The 18,252-nt window shown below is 41.2% G+C and overlaps 1 protein-coding gene across 7 annotated transcripts in view; it reads right to left on the reverse strand.

The window, feature by feature from the left end:
- Positions 1-18,252, reverse strand: part of NIN (ninein) — a 100,356-nt gene that overhangs the window by 29,811 nt on the left and 52,293 nt on the right. For all 7 annotated transcript variants that reach the window (XM_065940223.1, XM_065940221.1, XM_065940222.1 and 4 more), the window contains exons 8-18: positions 16,041-16,187; positions 15,397-15,564; positions 14,786-14,922; positions 14,325-14,465; positions 13,898-14,072; positions 10,279-10,389; positions 9,813-9,902; positions 7,669-7,807; positions 5,297-5,418; positions 3,706-4,211; positions 472-2,616 (exon numbers count right to left, since the gene is read on the reverse strand). In XM_065940223.1, the coding sequence (XP_065796295.1) occupies positions 472-2,616; positions 3,706-4,211; positions 5,297-5,418; positions 7,669-7,807; positions 9,813-9,902; positions 10,279-10,389; positions 13,898-14,072; positions 14,325-14,465; positions 14,786-14,922; positions 15,397-15,564; positions 16,041-16,187 (3,881 nt within the window). The remainder of the gene's footprint in view (positions 1-471; positions 2,617-3,705; positions 4,212-5,296; positions 5,419-7,668; positions 7,808-9,812; positions 9,903-10,278; positions 10,390-13,897; positions 14,073-14,324; positions 14,466-14,785; positions 14,923-15,396; positions 15,565-16,040; positions 16,188-18,252) is intronic.

Genomic DNA, 18,252 nt, shown 5'->3' on the forward strand with positions numbered 1-18,252 from the left:
CCATAAGCCATGAAACACAACATTTTCCCCATATTAGTATAAGAAGAAAGTTCTTATCTACCAAGTGAGTTAATAATACACAAAAGGCATTCATTCTCATATAACTTGTTTCATCAAAATGATGAAAATAACATTTAGCCAAAGGAAAAAAGTCTGCCCATCCAAATGAAGTGCTAGAAAAGAGTTAAAGACGACATACAATGAGGACGCACATGGTTAAACAGTGAACACTCTCCGTTATGAACTTTCAGTCCCCAAATGAACAACATTTATTTCCCATAGAGGAAGGAGTGCCTCCTAGGCTGGGTTATTCTACTTGTTAATACAACACAGAAGCAGAAGGGAGTCTAAAGTACTGCTCTCTTTTTGAAGACTAACAGGTTAGTTTCTCTAGGCACAGCAAGCAGCAGAAGTTAGATCTGGTGAGGTGCTCTGTGAGGCTCCGTGAAGTGTAGAAGGTACATACATTACCTCAGAAGCTCAACTTTCTGCTGCATCTCACTGCATGTGATTTGCAGGTCATGCATCATTGCCTTCAGCTCTTCCTCCTTTTCTCCTTGAGAAGGTACATCTTTTTGCTTGACTAAAGCAGTGACTCTTTCCCTCAACTTTCTAGTCAGCTCCTGCAGCTTTTTTTTCTCCCGTTCTAACTCCGCGATGGTGGCCTGGTGCTGAAAATGCTTGTCTTGAAGGCCGAGGAGAGCAGTGTTTTCCTCCAGTATAACTCGGTTCTGTGCTCCAGGCTTGTCTCGATGTGTCTGGAGTGTTCCATGTAGCCAGGCAATTTCATGTGCTTTTACTTTCTCTAAGAGCTGTGTATTCTCCTGTTCTAGGTACTGGTTTTCTTGATACAAATGTTCTTCTATAATATGGTGCACACTCATAACATTTGGTACCTGCTCATCTAGTGTTTGGTTTCGTTCAAAGACCTTTTCATCAGGTCCGACTTCCAGGTTATCCAAATGGGCTTCCCATAAGGAGAAGCAGTCACACTGCAGTGCTGCTCTTTCTCGTAGCTTCTCAATCTTGCCTTGAAGTCTCAAAACCAGAACATGCAGTTCCTCGTTTTCTCTTTTGATCTCATTGTAACTCTTTTCCAGGCTAAGGAATGTGTCAGTCATTTCTTCAACCTTCTTTAGCTCATCCTGTAATCTGAACATTTCTGAAGTGAGTTCTTTGTTACTTTCTAGTGCTTCGTCGTAGCGCGTCTCCATCATCCTCAGCTCTTCCTGAAGACATTCATTTTCTCTACTGGCATCTTCGTATAACAGTTTATACTTGGGGGAAGCTTCAGGAATTCTTTCAAGCATCTTCAGTTTCTTTTTTAGCACAGAAACATCAAACAGCAGGTCCTGTTTCTTTTCAGACGCTCGATCGCAGTCTGCTCGTAAGATCATTAACTGCTCCCGAAGCTGGCCGACCTGGCTCTTCAGGTCCCAGGTTTCAGTTCTGGTCTCCTCACTATTTTCAAGCTCGGAAAAACTCTCTATTGATGCTTCAGACTCCTCTACTCTGACCTGTCTCTGACCAGAGCTCGCCCCTGTACTTTCAAGGTCACGGACCTCATCGCCTTGTAGGTCATTGAGAATACACTGCATGGTTCCACCTTCTGCTTGACTGAGTTGGTTTGGCTGTAAAAATGGCTCTGTTTGTTCCACTGAATTTCCAAAGAGCCCAGTGGCTGGTTCATCTAAACAAGAAGACATTATTGACTCTGGTTCTAATTTTTGCAGCTTCTGCTGCAACCTAGAAATTTCAGTTGCCATTTTCACATTTTCCTTCACTGCTCGTTCATGGGCTCTTTGCAGGCTTAAGAGAACATCTCCATTCTCTTCCAACAGCTGTTCTCCTTGCTGAAGCAGGGACATGTCGCCATTTTCTTCTGCCTCCTCCCCTCCTATCACCTGACAGCTATTCTGAAGCCTGGAGGGAGGAGGCACTACCTGCTCCATCTCCTTGATTTTTTTCTGGAGCCTGGATATTTCTGTGCTCATCTCAGCCCTCTCTCGATCTGCTTTCTCACAGGTTGCTCTGTGGACACTCTCCAGGACCAGAAGCTTGGACATCATTTCCTGCGTCTCCTGGTCATGTTCCCTTTGCAGCCGTTCAAGCCTCTGGCTGGCCAGCTGCGCTGAGGTGCCCGCCTGGCACGGGACCTGCTCACGGTCCTTCAGCTCTCTTTCGTGATTGCTCTTCAGCTCAAGTATCTGGTTGGACAGGAGACTTTGCTGACTTTCAGACACGTTTCTCAGATCTTCCAGGTCCTGTAGCAGCTGCTCTCTCTCAACAACCATACTATTCAAATGCTCCTTGTATGTCTTCTCCAGCATCTCTCTCTCCTGGGTGAGGACCAAAGAGGTTGCTTTCTCCCTCTGCAGAGTCTCTTTGAGCTGCTCCTGGGCTTCCGCACATTCCTGGGTGAGCTCGTCCTTCTCGAACTCCCACTGGGACCTCTCCTCACACTGCTGGTCCAGGAGCTCCTTCAGCTGTTGGCGGTAGTGCGCCTCCAGACTCCGCAGGGCGTGTTCATATCTCTCAGTGACTTTCTGACAGTCAGCCTGAAACTGGCCTTCTATCTGAGAGGTTCTTCTATTATACTCAGTTTCCATTTTTTCCCTAAATGTGGTCAACATACAGCATTACTGAAACTGTCATCAACTCTAGAAGCAAACAAAAAACATTTTCCCATGCATAGAAGCAGCCAAGCAAACAATTTAAATATTTTCTAAAAAATGGTCTTCACTTATTTCTATACTCAGAAGGGATCTCATTTCTGAGCACCAACACTGGCAGCCAGAATTAATTTAAAAGACTCACTTACCTCTCTCTGCATTTAAAAAGAAGATTTAAAAACCAAATTCTCTGGCATACTCCCAGATATTTATGGATTTTTAGCCAAAAACTTACAGAGCTTTCTCATTAAATGTTCAAATACATATTACCCTAAACCCTAAATGGGAAATACATAAAATTCTTTTGTTTTAATTACGTATACCCTGGTGCCTCAGATGGTAAAGAAATCTGACTGCAATGTAGGAGATCCAGGTTTGATCCCTGGGTTAGGAAGACCCCTGGGAGAAGGAAATGGTAACCCACTCCAGTATTCTTGCCTGGAGAATTCCATGGATAGAGGAGCCTGACAGGCTATAGTCTGTGGGGTCACAAAGAGTCAGACAAGACTGAGTGACTCTCTGTCTGTCTATATGTAGTTATATAAACCATACATATATGTTTTGCTTTCTATTTAATGAAGTACCACCAAGTTAAAGTATGAAGCACCAAAGCCCTCAAAAGCACCTGAGGTTTCACATGAGGAAAGTAAGCACAAAACAGTGTTTCATAACTCTGGGAGGAAATGTAACTTTGCCCAGAATCTAATCACTTATAAAAGGCCTTTCTAAGAAAACAACAGGACTAAACAAAAAAGAAATCACATTTGTGATAATCTTATCCTCATCTGGTACCTTAAAAAGTACATGTCTGATAAAAAAAAAAAAACAACTTTTCTCTTAAAAAAAAAGTTTCAATAATCCCAAGGTAGGCTTATATCTAAACAAGGACAAAACAAGTTGAAAAACTAAAAAAAGAATTCTAGTCAGTATGGGCTCTTACACCTTCTGATTTTTCAAAGTCGCCTTTACTGACTGGGACTTGCGGTGCCCCTGAGGACTGGTGTCCCCTCCTCTACTTTTCCCACTTTCTTACCTTCCCTCATGTAGTTCCCTTTGGTGTTTTTCCAAGAGCTCTTTTTGCAATTCCTCTTTCTCAAGAATGTGTTTCTCCACCAGGCTTTTCAGCTGCTCCTGGTGAGCTTGTTCTAGTTTCTGAGTCAAGCCCCTCACCTTCTCCTCTGTCCAGGCGCCATTTTGAACAAGTTTTTCCCTCTCTCTGTTAAAGCCTTCCTCCACCTGCTCCAGCCTAGCCCTGAGGGCCATCTCATGTTCCAGCCGCAGCTCCTCCTGCACATGAGTCTTTTCCTCATCCCATTTCATCTGCAGCTGTTTTTTCTCCTCCTCATGTCTGCAGATAGCCATGTGTTGTGCCTCCTTGAGTACTTCTGTCTGGCCCTGAAGTTCTGCAATTTTATTTTTAAGGTCACTTATTTGTTCTTCTAAGATGTGTACTTCATTCTCACACTTGAGCTTCATGTTCTCCTGCTCCTTTTCAAAGGCAACTTTGGTTTCATCTAGCTGCTTTTCATAATAGTTCACCTAAAGCCAGAAAGTGAAACCACCACAGTGTTATTCAACTCAAGGCCATGGAAAGGCGATGGGGCAGTAAAGACTTTTTTCTTACAAGACAATTCTCAGTTTTCCTATTTTTGTTTTAAAGTAACAATTCAAAACACATTAAATATTTTCTAGTCAAGCATGGTTTGATTTCCTTTGTAAATTGGTTGAATGTTATTTGTTTCTAAACAACTCTGTTAAAACTAACTAGACCTTCACACAGACACTTTATTTCTTCACAGGCATCCTTTCCAACTGCAAACTGAAAGTCTTAACATAGATAATTATATTCAAGTATTTATTTGACACCTGTCAGGTACTCTGCAGGCCTCATGGGAACACAAGTTGGATAAGACATTGCTCCCTCTCTAGACATGGTTATGACAAATATAAAGAAAGTGTACTACCAGTCAGAATAAAACATATAAAAACATGTATAGGAAAAATACCTACAATGTAAGGAGGTGAAAATCATGTTTGGTTGGGAGAATTCAGGGATATAAGAGGTAGCATTTAATGTAAACTCTGAAGGTTAAGTAGACTTTCAAGAGGTAGAAAGAAATAATAACATAGCATGTAATAGCATGAGCAAAAGAGGACAGTTTGATGAAGAGCAGCAAACTACCTGGTTTGGCTGGAAGATAAAGTAACTCAAAGGAATGATAAAAGAGAAGACTGGAAATATAACCTAAAGTAACATGGTAAATGGTTTTGAAAACCAAAATTGAGAACTTGTACCTAATTTAGGAGGTAATGCTATATCAAAGGACTTTTTAAAGGTTTTTTTTAATGAGTTGGAAATAATGTAATGACCTTTAAGCTCCATGCTGGCTAGGACTGAAGATATTTCATTTTTAAGAATCTCTCTCCTACAAGGAACAGCCCTTAAAGGCCCCTTGGCCTGTGAAAGCATCCTGAGGAAGTGAGTTCCTGGTAGCCACCCAGACGCATGAGGAAATGTACAGAAAGTGCTGCTCTGGGAGAAAAAAGAATGGAGAGTGTCGTACATGCAAAAGCCTGTCAGAGCTCAAAGAAATCAGAGAACAGGATTGAGAAGAAAGTCTTACTTTATCTTCAAGCTCCAGTCTTAGGTGACACAAGTCCCTGTGATGTTGTTCTTTCATCTGTTCGATGACCAGCTCTGCCTCGATGCTCATATTCAGTGGATTGCATTCTTCAGAACCAAGCCCTGAAAACACATGGGATCTGTTGACCCGGCTGCAGGTTCTTTCAATAACACAACTGGTATTAATTACAGAATCCTAAATTGCAATAGATGATATCTACTAGGAAACAGCAGAATCCAAGAGTGGTCTCTTGTTTTCAAGCATGAGGGAAAATGAGGAAAAACAAAGACAACAGATTTTCCATGTACAGGCAGTGTGTCAAACCTTACTAGAAGTCAATAGGACAGGAAGTGGGAGCAGATGGGGAAAATGTTGCTTAAAAGTGACCTCCTGCTAATGAAAATGCTGCAGAGTGAGGCAGTATGATCAAACCAACCAGCCTTCCTGCCATCCAACAAACACTGGGTGCCAAATCAGCAGAAGGGAATGTGGCAGGAGGATGAATGGCCAGGATACTTACTATGCTTTGAGGTGTTAACTTCATGGATCAAGAAATCCAAGCCACCACTCAACATTACAGAAGACTGAGCACTATAATGCTAATTTCCTGTAGTGCAGGTGGGGCCTCATCTTAAATTATCAGCTAAAGTTATTTAAAAGAATGGAGCATAGGTTAGGAACCTGGATATAGGCAGATTCGGTAGAAAACTATCAACTCATTTCATAGGAGTTCACCTCTGCAACTGCCCACGATGGTGACTGAGACAAACATTGAAATGTGAAGCATACGCTGAGGGCTGAGCTAGTGCACAGATGAAATGATTACATCTAATACTAAGGCAGGGGATTAACATTAAGGCAGGGGAATTGACAATTAAGGCAATCTGGAATTGACAATCTTTGGGCTTTCTCTATATCTGTGATGGCATTCCCCATCTGAGAAGTGATACCTGGGGTGTAAACCATCCCAAGATGGCACAGTCTCATGTACTCCCAGCCCTTGCTCATCTACGGAAAAGCCCAGAAAAGCTTCTGAGATATATCAGTTGGGCTCCATCCTTTTACCATAGTATGGCTACAGAGTACAGACTTAGAGGAAAAGTATTCAAGCCTCTTCCTGTTCCCTCCTCACTCCCTTATTTACTGTAGAATAAATAGGTAAGGAGAAGAATAAACAACCATTGTGAGAACCTGTACTCCTGTTCCAAGTAGCAGTGGGGAAAACTATTTACAATGAAGAATTCATTATAAACCCTTTCTGAAATTCATATTCAACACACTGGAGGAAAGAGGCAGGATATGAGGAGGGAGGAAAAGAGCTGATAACGAACATAGGAGGGTTCCCAAACAGCTCTGCCTTCCAGCTGTATTACTCAAAATCCTCCCCAAGGCACAGGCACCAACATTTATTTATCTTATTTGTTGTTTTGCAGGCATTAGCACAATCAACGTAAGGAAATCAAATTCTGGGGTTTCTGGCTGGCTCACTCTCCAAAACATTGTCACACCAGTTAGGCACTGCTTTAGAAAGGGAGGATTCAGCAATAACTCAGTGACTGAATTCTAACACTCCCAAGGCCTGGATTTGCAGACTCATGGCCAGTTTTTTTTTAATATCCTTGTGGTTTGATTTTTCCATTTCTTTGTTGATGTGTATCAAAATCAGATGGAAATATTCTCATAAAGACTTCAAGGACAAATGAAAAAAACATACCACAAGTGAAACAACTCAAGAAAATAGCATTGCCAAAGTCTTTTATTGGGGGGTGGGGGGTGGGGTAGTGCTGTGGGGGTGGAGAAGGCAGGGTTGCCAACATTTTGCAATTTTACATTCAACCATGGTTTTAAAATCAAAGTCCTCAGCCCTTAAAAAGAATTCATTTGACTCAGTTCTAATGAGATGGATGAAACTGGAGCCCATTATACAGAGTGAAGTAAGCCAGAAAGATAAAGAACATTACAGTATACTAACACATATATACGGAATTTAGAAAGATGGTAACGATAACCCTATATGCAAAACAGAAAAAGAGACACAGAAGTACAGAACAGACTTTTGAACTCTGTGGGATAAGGTGAGGGTGGGATGTTTCGAAAGAACAGCATGTATATTATCTATGGTGAAACAGATTACCAGCCTAGGTGGGATGCATGAGTCAAGTGCTCGGGCCTGGTGGGTTGGGAGGACCCAGGGGAATCGGGTGAGGAGGGAGGTGGGAGGGGGGATCGGGATGGGGAATGCGTGTAACTCTATGGCTGATTCATATCAATGTATGACAAAACCCACTGAAAAATAAAAAAAATTTAAAAAAAAAAATAAAATCAAAAGTCAAAGGCACAAACTCTGAAAAGATGGTGTCTGAATGGCTTACCCTGGTCAGGCTCGATGCAACCACTGTTAATATCAAGTTCTTCTGACAGTGAGTTCTTCAAGGGAAGCCTGAATACTTTGCCTTGGGTACGATATTCTTGCAGTTCAGACTGGAGTTCGTCTACTTGGTCTTGTAATAGCTGGAGTTTGAAAACCAATATAAATCTTAGATGTGATGTCAAAAACAAGCAACGGAAGAAAAAACAGATAAACTGTACATCATCAAAATTAGAAACTTCTGTGCTTCAAAGGATACCAACAAGAAAGTAAAAAGACAACCCACAGCACGGAAAAAAAGAAAGTTTTTGCACCTTATATATCTGATAAGAGACTTGTATACAGAATATATAAAGAACTATTACAACTCAATAACAAAAAGACAAATAACACATTTAAATGTTCAGCAAAGGATCTGAAGAGATATATTGACAAGCACATGAAAAGATACTCAATGTTATTAGCCATCAGGGAAATGCAAATCAAAGCCACAATGAGATTCCACTTCATATCCACTAGGCTGGCTGAAATAAAAAGGACATAGAGTAACAACTGTTGGCAAGGACAGAGAGAAACTGGAACTCTCATACTGGTGGGAATGTAAAATGGTGCAAGTATTTTGCAAAAAATTTGGCAGTTCTTCAAAGGTTAAGCATACAGTCATCATATGATTCAATTCCACTCCTCAGTACATACCCAAGAGAAATGAAAGCATGTGTCCACACAAAAGCTCACACACAAATTATTCACAGCAGCCCATTATTCACAATATTTGAGATAACTCAATGTCCATCAACTAAGGGATGGATAAATAAAATGTGGTATGGCTATGTTATGGAATATTATGCAGCAATAGAAATAAAGTACTGATACATGGTACTACATGAATAGAGTTCAAAAACAATATGCTAAATGAAGGAAGCTAGTCACAAAGGTCGATATATTGTATAAATCCATTTATAGGAAATGTAAAAAATAGGCAAAACCAAACAGACAGCAAATAGAGTATTAGTTGCCTAGGGCTGGAGGTCATGGGAGAGATTACAGCTAGGTGGACTGGGAGTTTCTTTGCGGGTGATGAAAATGTTCTAAAATTTATTATAGTAATGGTTGTACAATTCTGTGAATATACTAAAAGAGACTGAATTGTATACCTTAAGTGGATGAATTGTATGGGTATGAAAAGCTATTAAAAAATAAATAAGTGGATGAATTTGGGGAATTTTTGGAGGTGGAGCTGACAGATTTTACTGATGAAATAACTGAAAGCATAGGAGATTAGAGACAAGAGCCAAAATTTGTACTTGTATTTACAAAATTTGTATTTGTAAGAGTGACAAATATTTCATTTCTTTTCTCAAAATTTGCGTGTTTATTTCCTGAGAAGGCAGACTATGAACAACCTCATAAGGAGGTGATTGTTTTCTTCATTTTTGCCCAAGTACTATGTTCATCTAAAGCAGGCTGAACTCAGTTATGTTCACCATGTTAAAATACACAAGAGTTTGTGGTTTTAAAAGAAAAAAAATCCCAGATTCCTGAGTTTAGAAGAGTTACTTTTCTAAAAAAATCAAAGATTCTTATTTATTAGGATGTTTTTGTGTCCTCTAGTAGTAATGACTTACTACTTAAAGACCTGAGTGGTTTCTGCTCTATTGGCATTTTGTAAATAAAGGAAGGAATGTATTCAGGAAAAATCCCCACAGAACAAAAGCAAATTATATCAGAGTAGGCCTGCACTCAGGAAAGGCTGGTTTTGGAATAAGCATATCAACATGACCACAGTTTCCTTCTCTTAGAATAAAACTTTATTTTCCTCTAATTGCTGGCAATTTCTGACCCAGATAAAACAAACAACTGCAGTTTGCAGGACTCTCTCATATGTCAGGATACTAAATAATAACATTAATAGCAAGCACCTAGGCTTGCTCAGGCTTGTGTCTCAGGCTCTGTTCTAAGCGCTTCACGTGTACTTCCTGACTCTCCACAACAACCCTATTTTGTGGGTTCATTTATTTTTGTCACCTTGAAGATGAGGAATTGAGATACCCACAGGTTACATTTACCAGTCACTTGGCTAGTAAATGGTGAAGCAGGATCTGAACCTAGGCACTCCTCCACTAAGTTAAATTCTCTTCAGTCACTCACCCGGCACTGCTGCTCATATTCATTTCTCATCTGTGTCAGCCTTTCTTCTTGCAGGAAGAATTCAGCACTGCTGGGATCAAGGTCACCAAACTAGAAAACGGGAAGTGCAAAGTTGTCATTTTTCCCAAGTGTCCTTTTTTGACCTATAAAATACCAAAGGCCCCAGTTTCTGGTGTTCACTCAATCTCTTAAGTATGAAAGGAATGTGACTTTTGAACAGAAACACCATCCACTGTATGATGGAAAGAACATTCTAGAGTGATGTGTTCAACTAAAGCAGAGATCCTTTCTCAGTGCCATGCAAAGTTTTCCTCGTATAAATTAAATCCCTGCAAAAGTTGACAACTTCCTTTAGTCACAAAAATAATTCCATAATAGACATTTTCTTAGTGGCACTGCTTCTGGTCTTTTGAGTAAACTACATTTTGGGGTTACCTTTCAGGAAATCACATTTAAACAGATTTACCTTTTCTGCCAAAACATTTTCCAAATTTCGCTGAAGTTTGTTTGTCAGACTCTCATACTCTGCCAACTTCTCTGCATTCTCCAGAAGCTCATTTTCTAGACGACTGTTTTCCTGAAGAAATTTGGGGAAATTACGTGGATTAAAAAGGGAGCTATTGTACCATTTTATATGATGCATAAATCAATGCTCTAGATTGAGAAAGTTTCAGTATGTTAGATGAGAAAAAGTAAATATTAAAAAAAACAATGTTTATCTTATAAGCCCAAAGCATGCCTCTTCTTTTTCTTGATCCTACAGAACCATGCTATCCAATAGCAGGCACTAGCAGTCCCAAGTAAAGAGCTGTGAGTATGAAATACTCACCAGATTTTGAGGATTTAGAACAAAAATGAAAAAAAAAAAAAAAAGCTCAATAATAGGTTTTCTATATTAATTACAAGGCAAAATGATAATATTTTAGAGATAACAGATTAAAATGATTTAACATTAAATTCATCTGTTTCTTTTTACCTTTTAATGTGGCTGTCTGAAAATTTGAAATTACATATATGACTTGCATTGTACTTCTATTTGACAGCTTTGCAATTGAAAATTTAATGACATGAAAAGTGTTCTCGTTAGGATGTCAAATAAAAGACTGATTGCACAATACCATGTTTATTTGACAGCAAAAGAGAACTAGAAAAACTACAAAAAGGAGAATATCTCCAACAATTTTCATTTAATGATGATATAGACATGGTTTATATTTAATTTACAATTTGATTTTGGTTTAAAGATATAAAAGCTGCTGCTGCTGCCAAGTCGCCTCAGTCATGTCCGACTCTGTGCGACCCCATAGATGGCAGCCCACCAGGCTCCCCCTTTCCTGGGATTCTCCAGGCAAGAACACTGGAGTGGGTTGCCATTTCTGTCTCTGTCTCTAATGCATGAAAGTGAAAAGTGAAAGGGAAGTCGCTCAGTCGTGTCCGACTCTTAGAAACTCTATGGACTGCAGCCTACCAGGCTTCTCCGTCTATGGGATTTTCCAGGCAAGAGTACTGGAGTGGGTTGCCATTGCCTTCTCCGATATAAAAGCTATACATACAGCTTTTTCATAATTTATGTTTAAATTATTATAATAACATGTCAGCCTAGGTCCACAAAATGTGGGTTTTTTCCTATATATTTTCAAGGCATATCTTGCCAAAATATAGAGATGATATATTTCTTTTTAGAAAACTTTTTATTTTATATTAGGGTATAGCCAGTTAACAAAATGCTGTGGTAGTTTCAGGTAAACAGCAAAGGGACTCAGTCATACATATACATGTATCCATTCTCCACCAAGTTCTCCTCTTATCCAGGCTGCCACATAACATTGAGCAGAGTTCCATGTGCCATACAGTAGGTCCTTGTTAGTTATCTATTTTAAATCAGCAGTGTATACATGTCCATCCCAAACTCCCTAACTATTCTTTCTCTCCTATCCTTCCCACCAGCACCCATAAGGTCATTCTCAAAGTCTGTGAGTCTGTTTCTGTTTTGTAAGTTTATTTGTATTAATATCACTTCTTTTTAAAAAGATTCCACATATATGGGATGTCATAAGATATTTTTCCTTCTCTGTCTGATTTACTTCACTCAGTATGATACTTTCTAGGTCTATCCATGTTGCTGCAAATGGTACTACTTCATTCTTTTTAATGATTGAGTAATAGTCCATTGTATATATGTACCACATCTTCTTTATCCATTCCTCTGTCAATGGACATTTAAGCAGAGCCAATGTGTTTTAAATATATTCTTGTTCACACCCTTATACAGTTAACATGTAGTGAAAAAGCATGTGCTTGAAGTGTTTAAAAAAGAAAACTACCTTCCCCCCAAATGACAACTCTAGAATTCTAATCTTTCAAAGTATGTCTAAATTTAGATGCTAAAATAACCAGGAGGAATATATGTGAACTGGGCCTGTGTTGGTGCTTTGGAAACTGAGAAGTCAGCTTCTGCTGCTGACCACAGGGAACACACAACTGGGGCCATGGCAGGGGAGACAGATATGGATACAATTACCTAAGATGTGATAGAAAACATGCTATCTTCTGGCAAGAAAAAAAAGTAAGTGTAATGGGAACGAATAAGCAATTTGGCCTGCAGTGTCGGAGAAAGCAGTGAGGAGCCTGAAAGCCCACCGAGAAACTGAAATCACTGACAGCAGGTGCAGCAGAGGTCGGGCGTGGACTTGGGGCTTGCTGGCAAGACCTGAGGTTAGGAAGGTAGGAGCGTGAACCCCTTTTCAGGGCCCTTCAGTGCTGCCAAACTGCACTTTTACAAAGGGTATAGCATGATTTTTAAATGTTCTTCAGTAAGATGGCACCCCACTCCAGTACTCTTGCCTGGAAAATCCCATGGACAGAGGAGCCTGGTAGGCTGCAGTCCATGGGGTCGCAAAGAGTCGGACATGACTGAGCAAATTCACTTTCACTTTTCACTTTCACGCATTGGAGAAGGAAATGGCAACCCACTCCCGTGTTCTTGCCTGGAGAATCCCAGGGACAGGGGAGCCTGGTGGGCTGCCGTCTACGGGGTCGCACAGAGTTGGACATGACTGAAGCGACTTAGCAGCAGCAGTAAGATAACTCTGGTGACCAGGCGGAGGGAGGCTGGATAGATGGAAGAAAGGATGCACATAAGTCAGTTGAGAAATTGTGATGAATTCCAAACAGAGGCTGTGGAAATGGAGAAATGGGATAAATCTGAGAAGCCTTTCAGAGCATCAGCAGGACTCAGAAACTGAGAAGGCAGGATGACCAAGGACGGTGACTTCTATGGCTTACAGCACAGGGTGGTGATGGAGATTAGGGTGAAAATTCAGGAGAGGAAGCAGTTTGATGGTGAGAGAGGTAGAATTGGCTCAGTTTCTGATGTGTGGAGTTTCAGGAACCTTTCATAACCTCAACAAAACTAACCATTCCATAGGTTCTTATTACTTTCAGATACAGTATATGTAGCAACTCATTCAATCTCCACATGAATGCTATGAGGTAGGTATTATGATGGTCACTCTCCTGTACATTAGGAAACAGGCTTGAGTAACCTGATCAAGGTCTTCTGTAAGTAGTGGGATCCAGATTGGAACCAGGCAGCCTTGCGTTCAGACCCCTCCCAAGACCTGAGAGGGTCCCGCCCACCTTCAGCTCCAGCTGACACTGTACCACATAACCTGATGTCAGAGCTCCATAAAGAGAAGGATCACTTCCTCTACTGAGGCACAGGAAACAAGAGGAGGACGTCCAAGGGAAAAGGCAGATTTGGGAGCAGAGAAATAAAGTGGATGGTCTCTATGTGGCAGGGGAAAAAAAAGCCATCTGCTAAGGATGAGGAAGGGGACAGCATCAACCAGGTATCAAACAGGCCTGAGGACTCACTGCAACTTCAGCAGGTAAGAACAAGATATGCTGTTGGCAAACCAGAAGCCTGGACATCCCTGAAACCTGGATCCCAGTGGGGCTCTACTATGTCCGGGTGTTGACCCAGACTTAAGAGCCCTGTGCAGACTTGTCCTCTTACAGAGCTGTGGTTTTCCATGAGGTGTTCCCAGAAGGCACACAGACCATATAACTAAGAGGATAATTACCTTCAAAGAGAGGGCGAGGCGGTCCCGGATGTAATTCTCTTCTGTTTTTGCCTTTTCAATTTCTTGCTCAAGTTCCAAACGCTGCTTGCCCACCTGCTGCAGGATCTGCTCTCTCTCCTTTCGAAACTCATTCTTTAAGGCTGCTATTCGCTCCTTGTACTCTTCATCCAGTTTCCTGTGAGAAGGAAAGACTGACAGGCTGCCATCAAGTCCCTGAGAGGTCCCCCTGTAGAGTCACCAAAAATGGAAAGAGTATAGAGATGGGGAGCTCCTTGAGAAAGTATCCAGTGAGCCTTGCTTTCCTGTAGGCTTGGCCACACCTAAGTCACCCTGGCCAGGTGCGGCCAAGCAGGCAGGCAGGCAGGCAAACCCCACTGTTCGGGGCCAGGGTGGTGGGAAAGGAGGGCCCTGGCCCCACCCGTCACACCTGAGGTTGTACTCATTCCGCCGCTCTATGGCTGCGTGGTGATCGTCCACCTCTGAGGCCATTAGAGACTTCAGCTTCTCAGCTTTGTCCAGATCAGACCGTAGCTTCTCTTTTTCTCTGAGCATCTGATCAACTCTCTCCCTAGAACCAGAAAGAAACAAAGTTATAAGGGAGACTGTTACTAGGCAACAAGTAGACCCAAAAAAACTCTCCTCTGGCTTACTCCAATACAAAAACAAAACCAAGACAACCAGAACCTTCCCAAACACAAAGACATTCCACAGTCCTTTTCAAAAGCCTACATGCAGATCTAAGCTCTACCTCACTTTCACAGAAGTGAGATGATAGGTGATTAGCCACCACTGCCTTCAGAATGGAAGAATACACGCCACAGGCATCTGAAGGACTTGCTCAACAAGTAGGAAAGGGAACAGAGCAGGTGAGCTTTCTGCTCAACTCACAGCAAATGCCGAATCTCAGCCTTAAAACTGGCCAGAGCTGCCTGGTGAATGCTGTTCTTGGTGACCAAAAGTTCATTTTCAAGAGCCAGTGTCAACTCTGTCAAGTTGACATTTCCATCCAGGCTAAAATCCAAAGCCTAGAAATCAGAACAAGTTCAAGATAATCATAAGTTCCATCTTTAGAAAGCAGAAAATGTGAAGGTTATAAAGACCTGGGGAACTGAATTTATAATCTACAAACTGGATGTTTACATTTCTTTAATAATTGCTTCGGAACAATATTCAACCTACAGCATAACTAAGGTCTCTCTAAGGAAAACATGATTATTTACGTGTCTTTTAAAAATGCTGTCTGGCATTGTAAATAAACACAATGGCAAAACTCTAATCTTTACCAACCAGAGATCAGTTAAGAAATTTCTTGTCAATAATTTAGGGGTTAAAAACATGAAGTCAGCAACACTCCTGGTTAAAGGGGGTAGGAAAAGTTATCTCTTATGTCTGAGATCTTGTGAACAGAAGAATCATTAAGGAGAAATCAAATCAAATCACAAACAGAATTTTTCAACCCTTCCCAACTTGTCATTTGCCTCCCACTTCAGTTGCCACACCTTCAGGATCTCCTGGCTGTTCTCAATGCCTTCTTCCTGCCAGGTGTCAAGTATCCTCTCCACTGATGCATAGCCCATCCCATCATCCAGGCAGGAGAAGACCCGGAAACCAATGGTACTCATCATTGCAGATGGGGTGGTGGTCCGTCGTCCACTCTCATCAAAAGACTAGAAGAAGAAAGAGACTTGAGCAAGCTCAGGCATTGCAACATGATGTTGGCCAAGACCAAACGCAGTCAGTCCACAAGGGGCACAGCCATGCTTCTCTCATTTATACTGCTAGGATAAAAAGCCATGCGCCCCTTTAATCTTCCTTTCCCAAGTCAGTCAAGAATGCAAAGCTGATCAACAGCTGACCTGGCAGAGAGAATCCTGCATACAGATGAGATGCATCTCTACTTTAACATCAGGTTCCTTCTGGCCCACAGCTAACAAGAAGGGGCATAATTAGTGGTCTTCCTACTATAATTTATGGTCATTTCTCAAACCCAACTTCCCCAGTGGTTTAGTCTTTCTTTTCTCCTCTTCTTTTGCTTCTCTTTCTCCTCAGTATTTTTCTTCAGACAGCAGATTAACTCACTAGAAATTATTCAAATGGATGTTAACTTTACTCCCAAAGAATCCACTTCCTATTTATTTCTTACCTGCATGGAGATGTGCCTTTTCAATTGTCTATATGGCGTAGATGCTGATGGTGTAAGAGGTTTTCCATTTTTGAACAAGCCATAGAAAAAATCTTCTACACTCATCATACCATCAGGATCAAGATTATGGAAGACTTCTTCAAGCATCTAGAAAAGGGTAACCATATATCTTAACTATTTCTCTCAAAAAACCCCCACGAAGTCCCAAGTACACTTCTAGTCCCAAGTGGCTCAGTGGGAAACAATTCACCTGCCAATGCAGGAGACGCCAGTTCGATCCCTCAGTCTAAGGAAATGGCAACCCATTCCAGTTATTCTTGCCTGGGAAATCCAATGTACAGGAGAGCCTGGCAGGCTACAGTCCGTGGAGTCACAAAGAATCGGACATGACTTAGTGATTAAACAACAAAGCCAGTAGATACTGGCACCACTCTTGATCCCAGGGCTCCAGAAATATGACATGTCCTTTTATTCTCACTTCACTAAATATATTCTCCTTTCTAGTAATATGTCCTCCCCCCTCACAGAAACTAAATAAAATTCATTTTCAACATCTTCATAACTTTATGCAACTTAGAAATTAACTCTTTTCTCTTTTGCTCATACTCTTAGAACAGGTTATCTTTAACGTTACTATGCATTATCTTGTGAGTTGAAGAATTACTGAAAAATATAAAGATATAGCTTCCCAGTGTTGTAACAGAAGAAAACAGACATTCATTAAGCCATTATATTATGGGGACTCCACATGATATTTTGCTTATATGAAATTTTGGAAACTAGCATAATTGGGTCTGGGACAGATTCCAATGATTTAAGAGCTTGGGTCTGAAACCCATGCCTTGGAATTTAGAACATTACTTGGAACCACACTGCGGTGTTTGGGGTTTTTAATTTTTTTTTAATGCTTTTGCACAGCAGAAATGAGGACTGGATAGGAAGAATTTCACGTGTGTGCAATAGAAGTGTTTCGAGAGATGTGAAGAGAAGGAAATTCTGCCTGACTATTGTGCCCCCTCTGACAGTAATCAAGTGGTCCTCATCTTACGGAGTCCCTTCTAGAGGCGTGCCTGGGAGATGGTTTGTTCCCTAACTCACAGAGGAATGGAAAAGGGAATAAAGCAACATGAATCACAGACACCACAAAATAGGGAGGGAAAGCAAAGCCCTCCATTCTCACAGTCAGCTTCCTATCTGGGGGGGCTGAAATTTTTCTATAGGACATGAGCCCAGTGTACAAAACAGAAATCACCTAAGGATCTTGTTAAAGTGCAGACTGATGTAGTTAAATCTGGGGCTGAGGCCTGGGAATTCTACATTTCTAAAAAGATGATGCCTAATTTGCTGAGTAGCAAGGAACTGAATAAGCAACAAACTTACCATTAGTGCCTGCAACTGGGTCCCTTCTAACAAAAGCCTCTTTGTAACAAATCCTCAAATTTTCAATATTTATTTCCTAACTCTGGACTATTGCTAGGACTCCTGTCATCTCCTCATTGTTGATTCTATCCCTCAGCTAAGTGCTTGCAGCATTTCTTTTATCTTGAATGCTTTTTTTCCAATTCATATCCAATGGGAAACATCTGTCTCTCTTCTTATTTTTCTACCACTTCCTCTGGAGAGGATTCCAAAACAAAACCATTTTAAAGGGTGGAAGTCTTCGGAAGAAGCAACAATTCCTATAGAGAATCATATGAAGAAACAGATGGAAAGATATTTTGGGCAAAATTCAGAGGTTGCCAAGCTCCGTTAGATTCTCTGTCTCATTTTTATCAAACAAAAGAACACTTTCTTAGAGGACTAGGCTTTCAGGACTGTCAAGCCAGAAGTCACAGTAAAATCCAGCAGTGATGACTGAAGTTAGCCAGCATATTTTGCCTTTAACCTTAGCTCCACATTGGTTGGCCCTGTGACCTTGGCCAAATCAACGTACAGCTTCCTGACTGCCTAAACACCCATCACCTGATCCATTCCAAGTGGTGGAGTAAAGAGTCCTGCCAGTTATTAGACCGGGGGAGGGGGGGGGGGCAGTGGTGAGTAAATGAATGTGGATTCAGAAGAGGACAGAGGGACTGGGTTGGACTGATAAGAATGCAAATCAGTGGGACACACCCTGCAGTCTCTGCAGGAGCTGAATCTAGAGCCCTGAGGACATTCTTCCTCCCTATCACCAGGTCTTTCCCAATGTGTAAGTTGGAAAATAGCCAGAGGG

Source organism: Muntiacus reevesi, chromosome 7 (genome assembly GCF_963930625.1).
Source record: "Muntiacus reevesi chromosome 7, mMunRee1.1, whole genome shotgun sequence".
Taxonomy (NCBI): domain Eukaryota; kingdom Metazoa; phylum Chordata; class Mammalia; order Artiodactyla; family Cervidae; genus Muntiacus; species Muntiacus reevesi.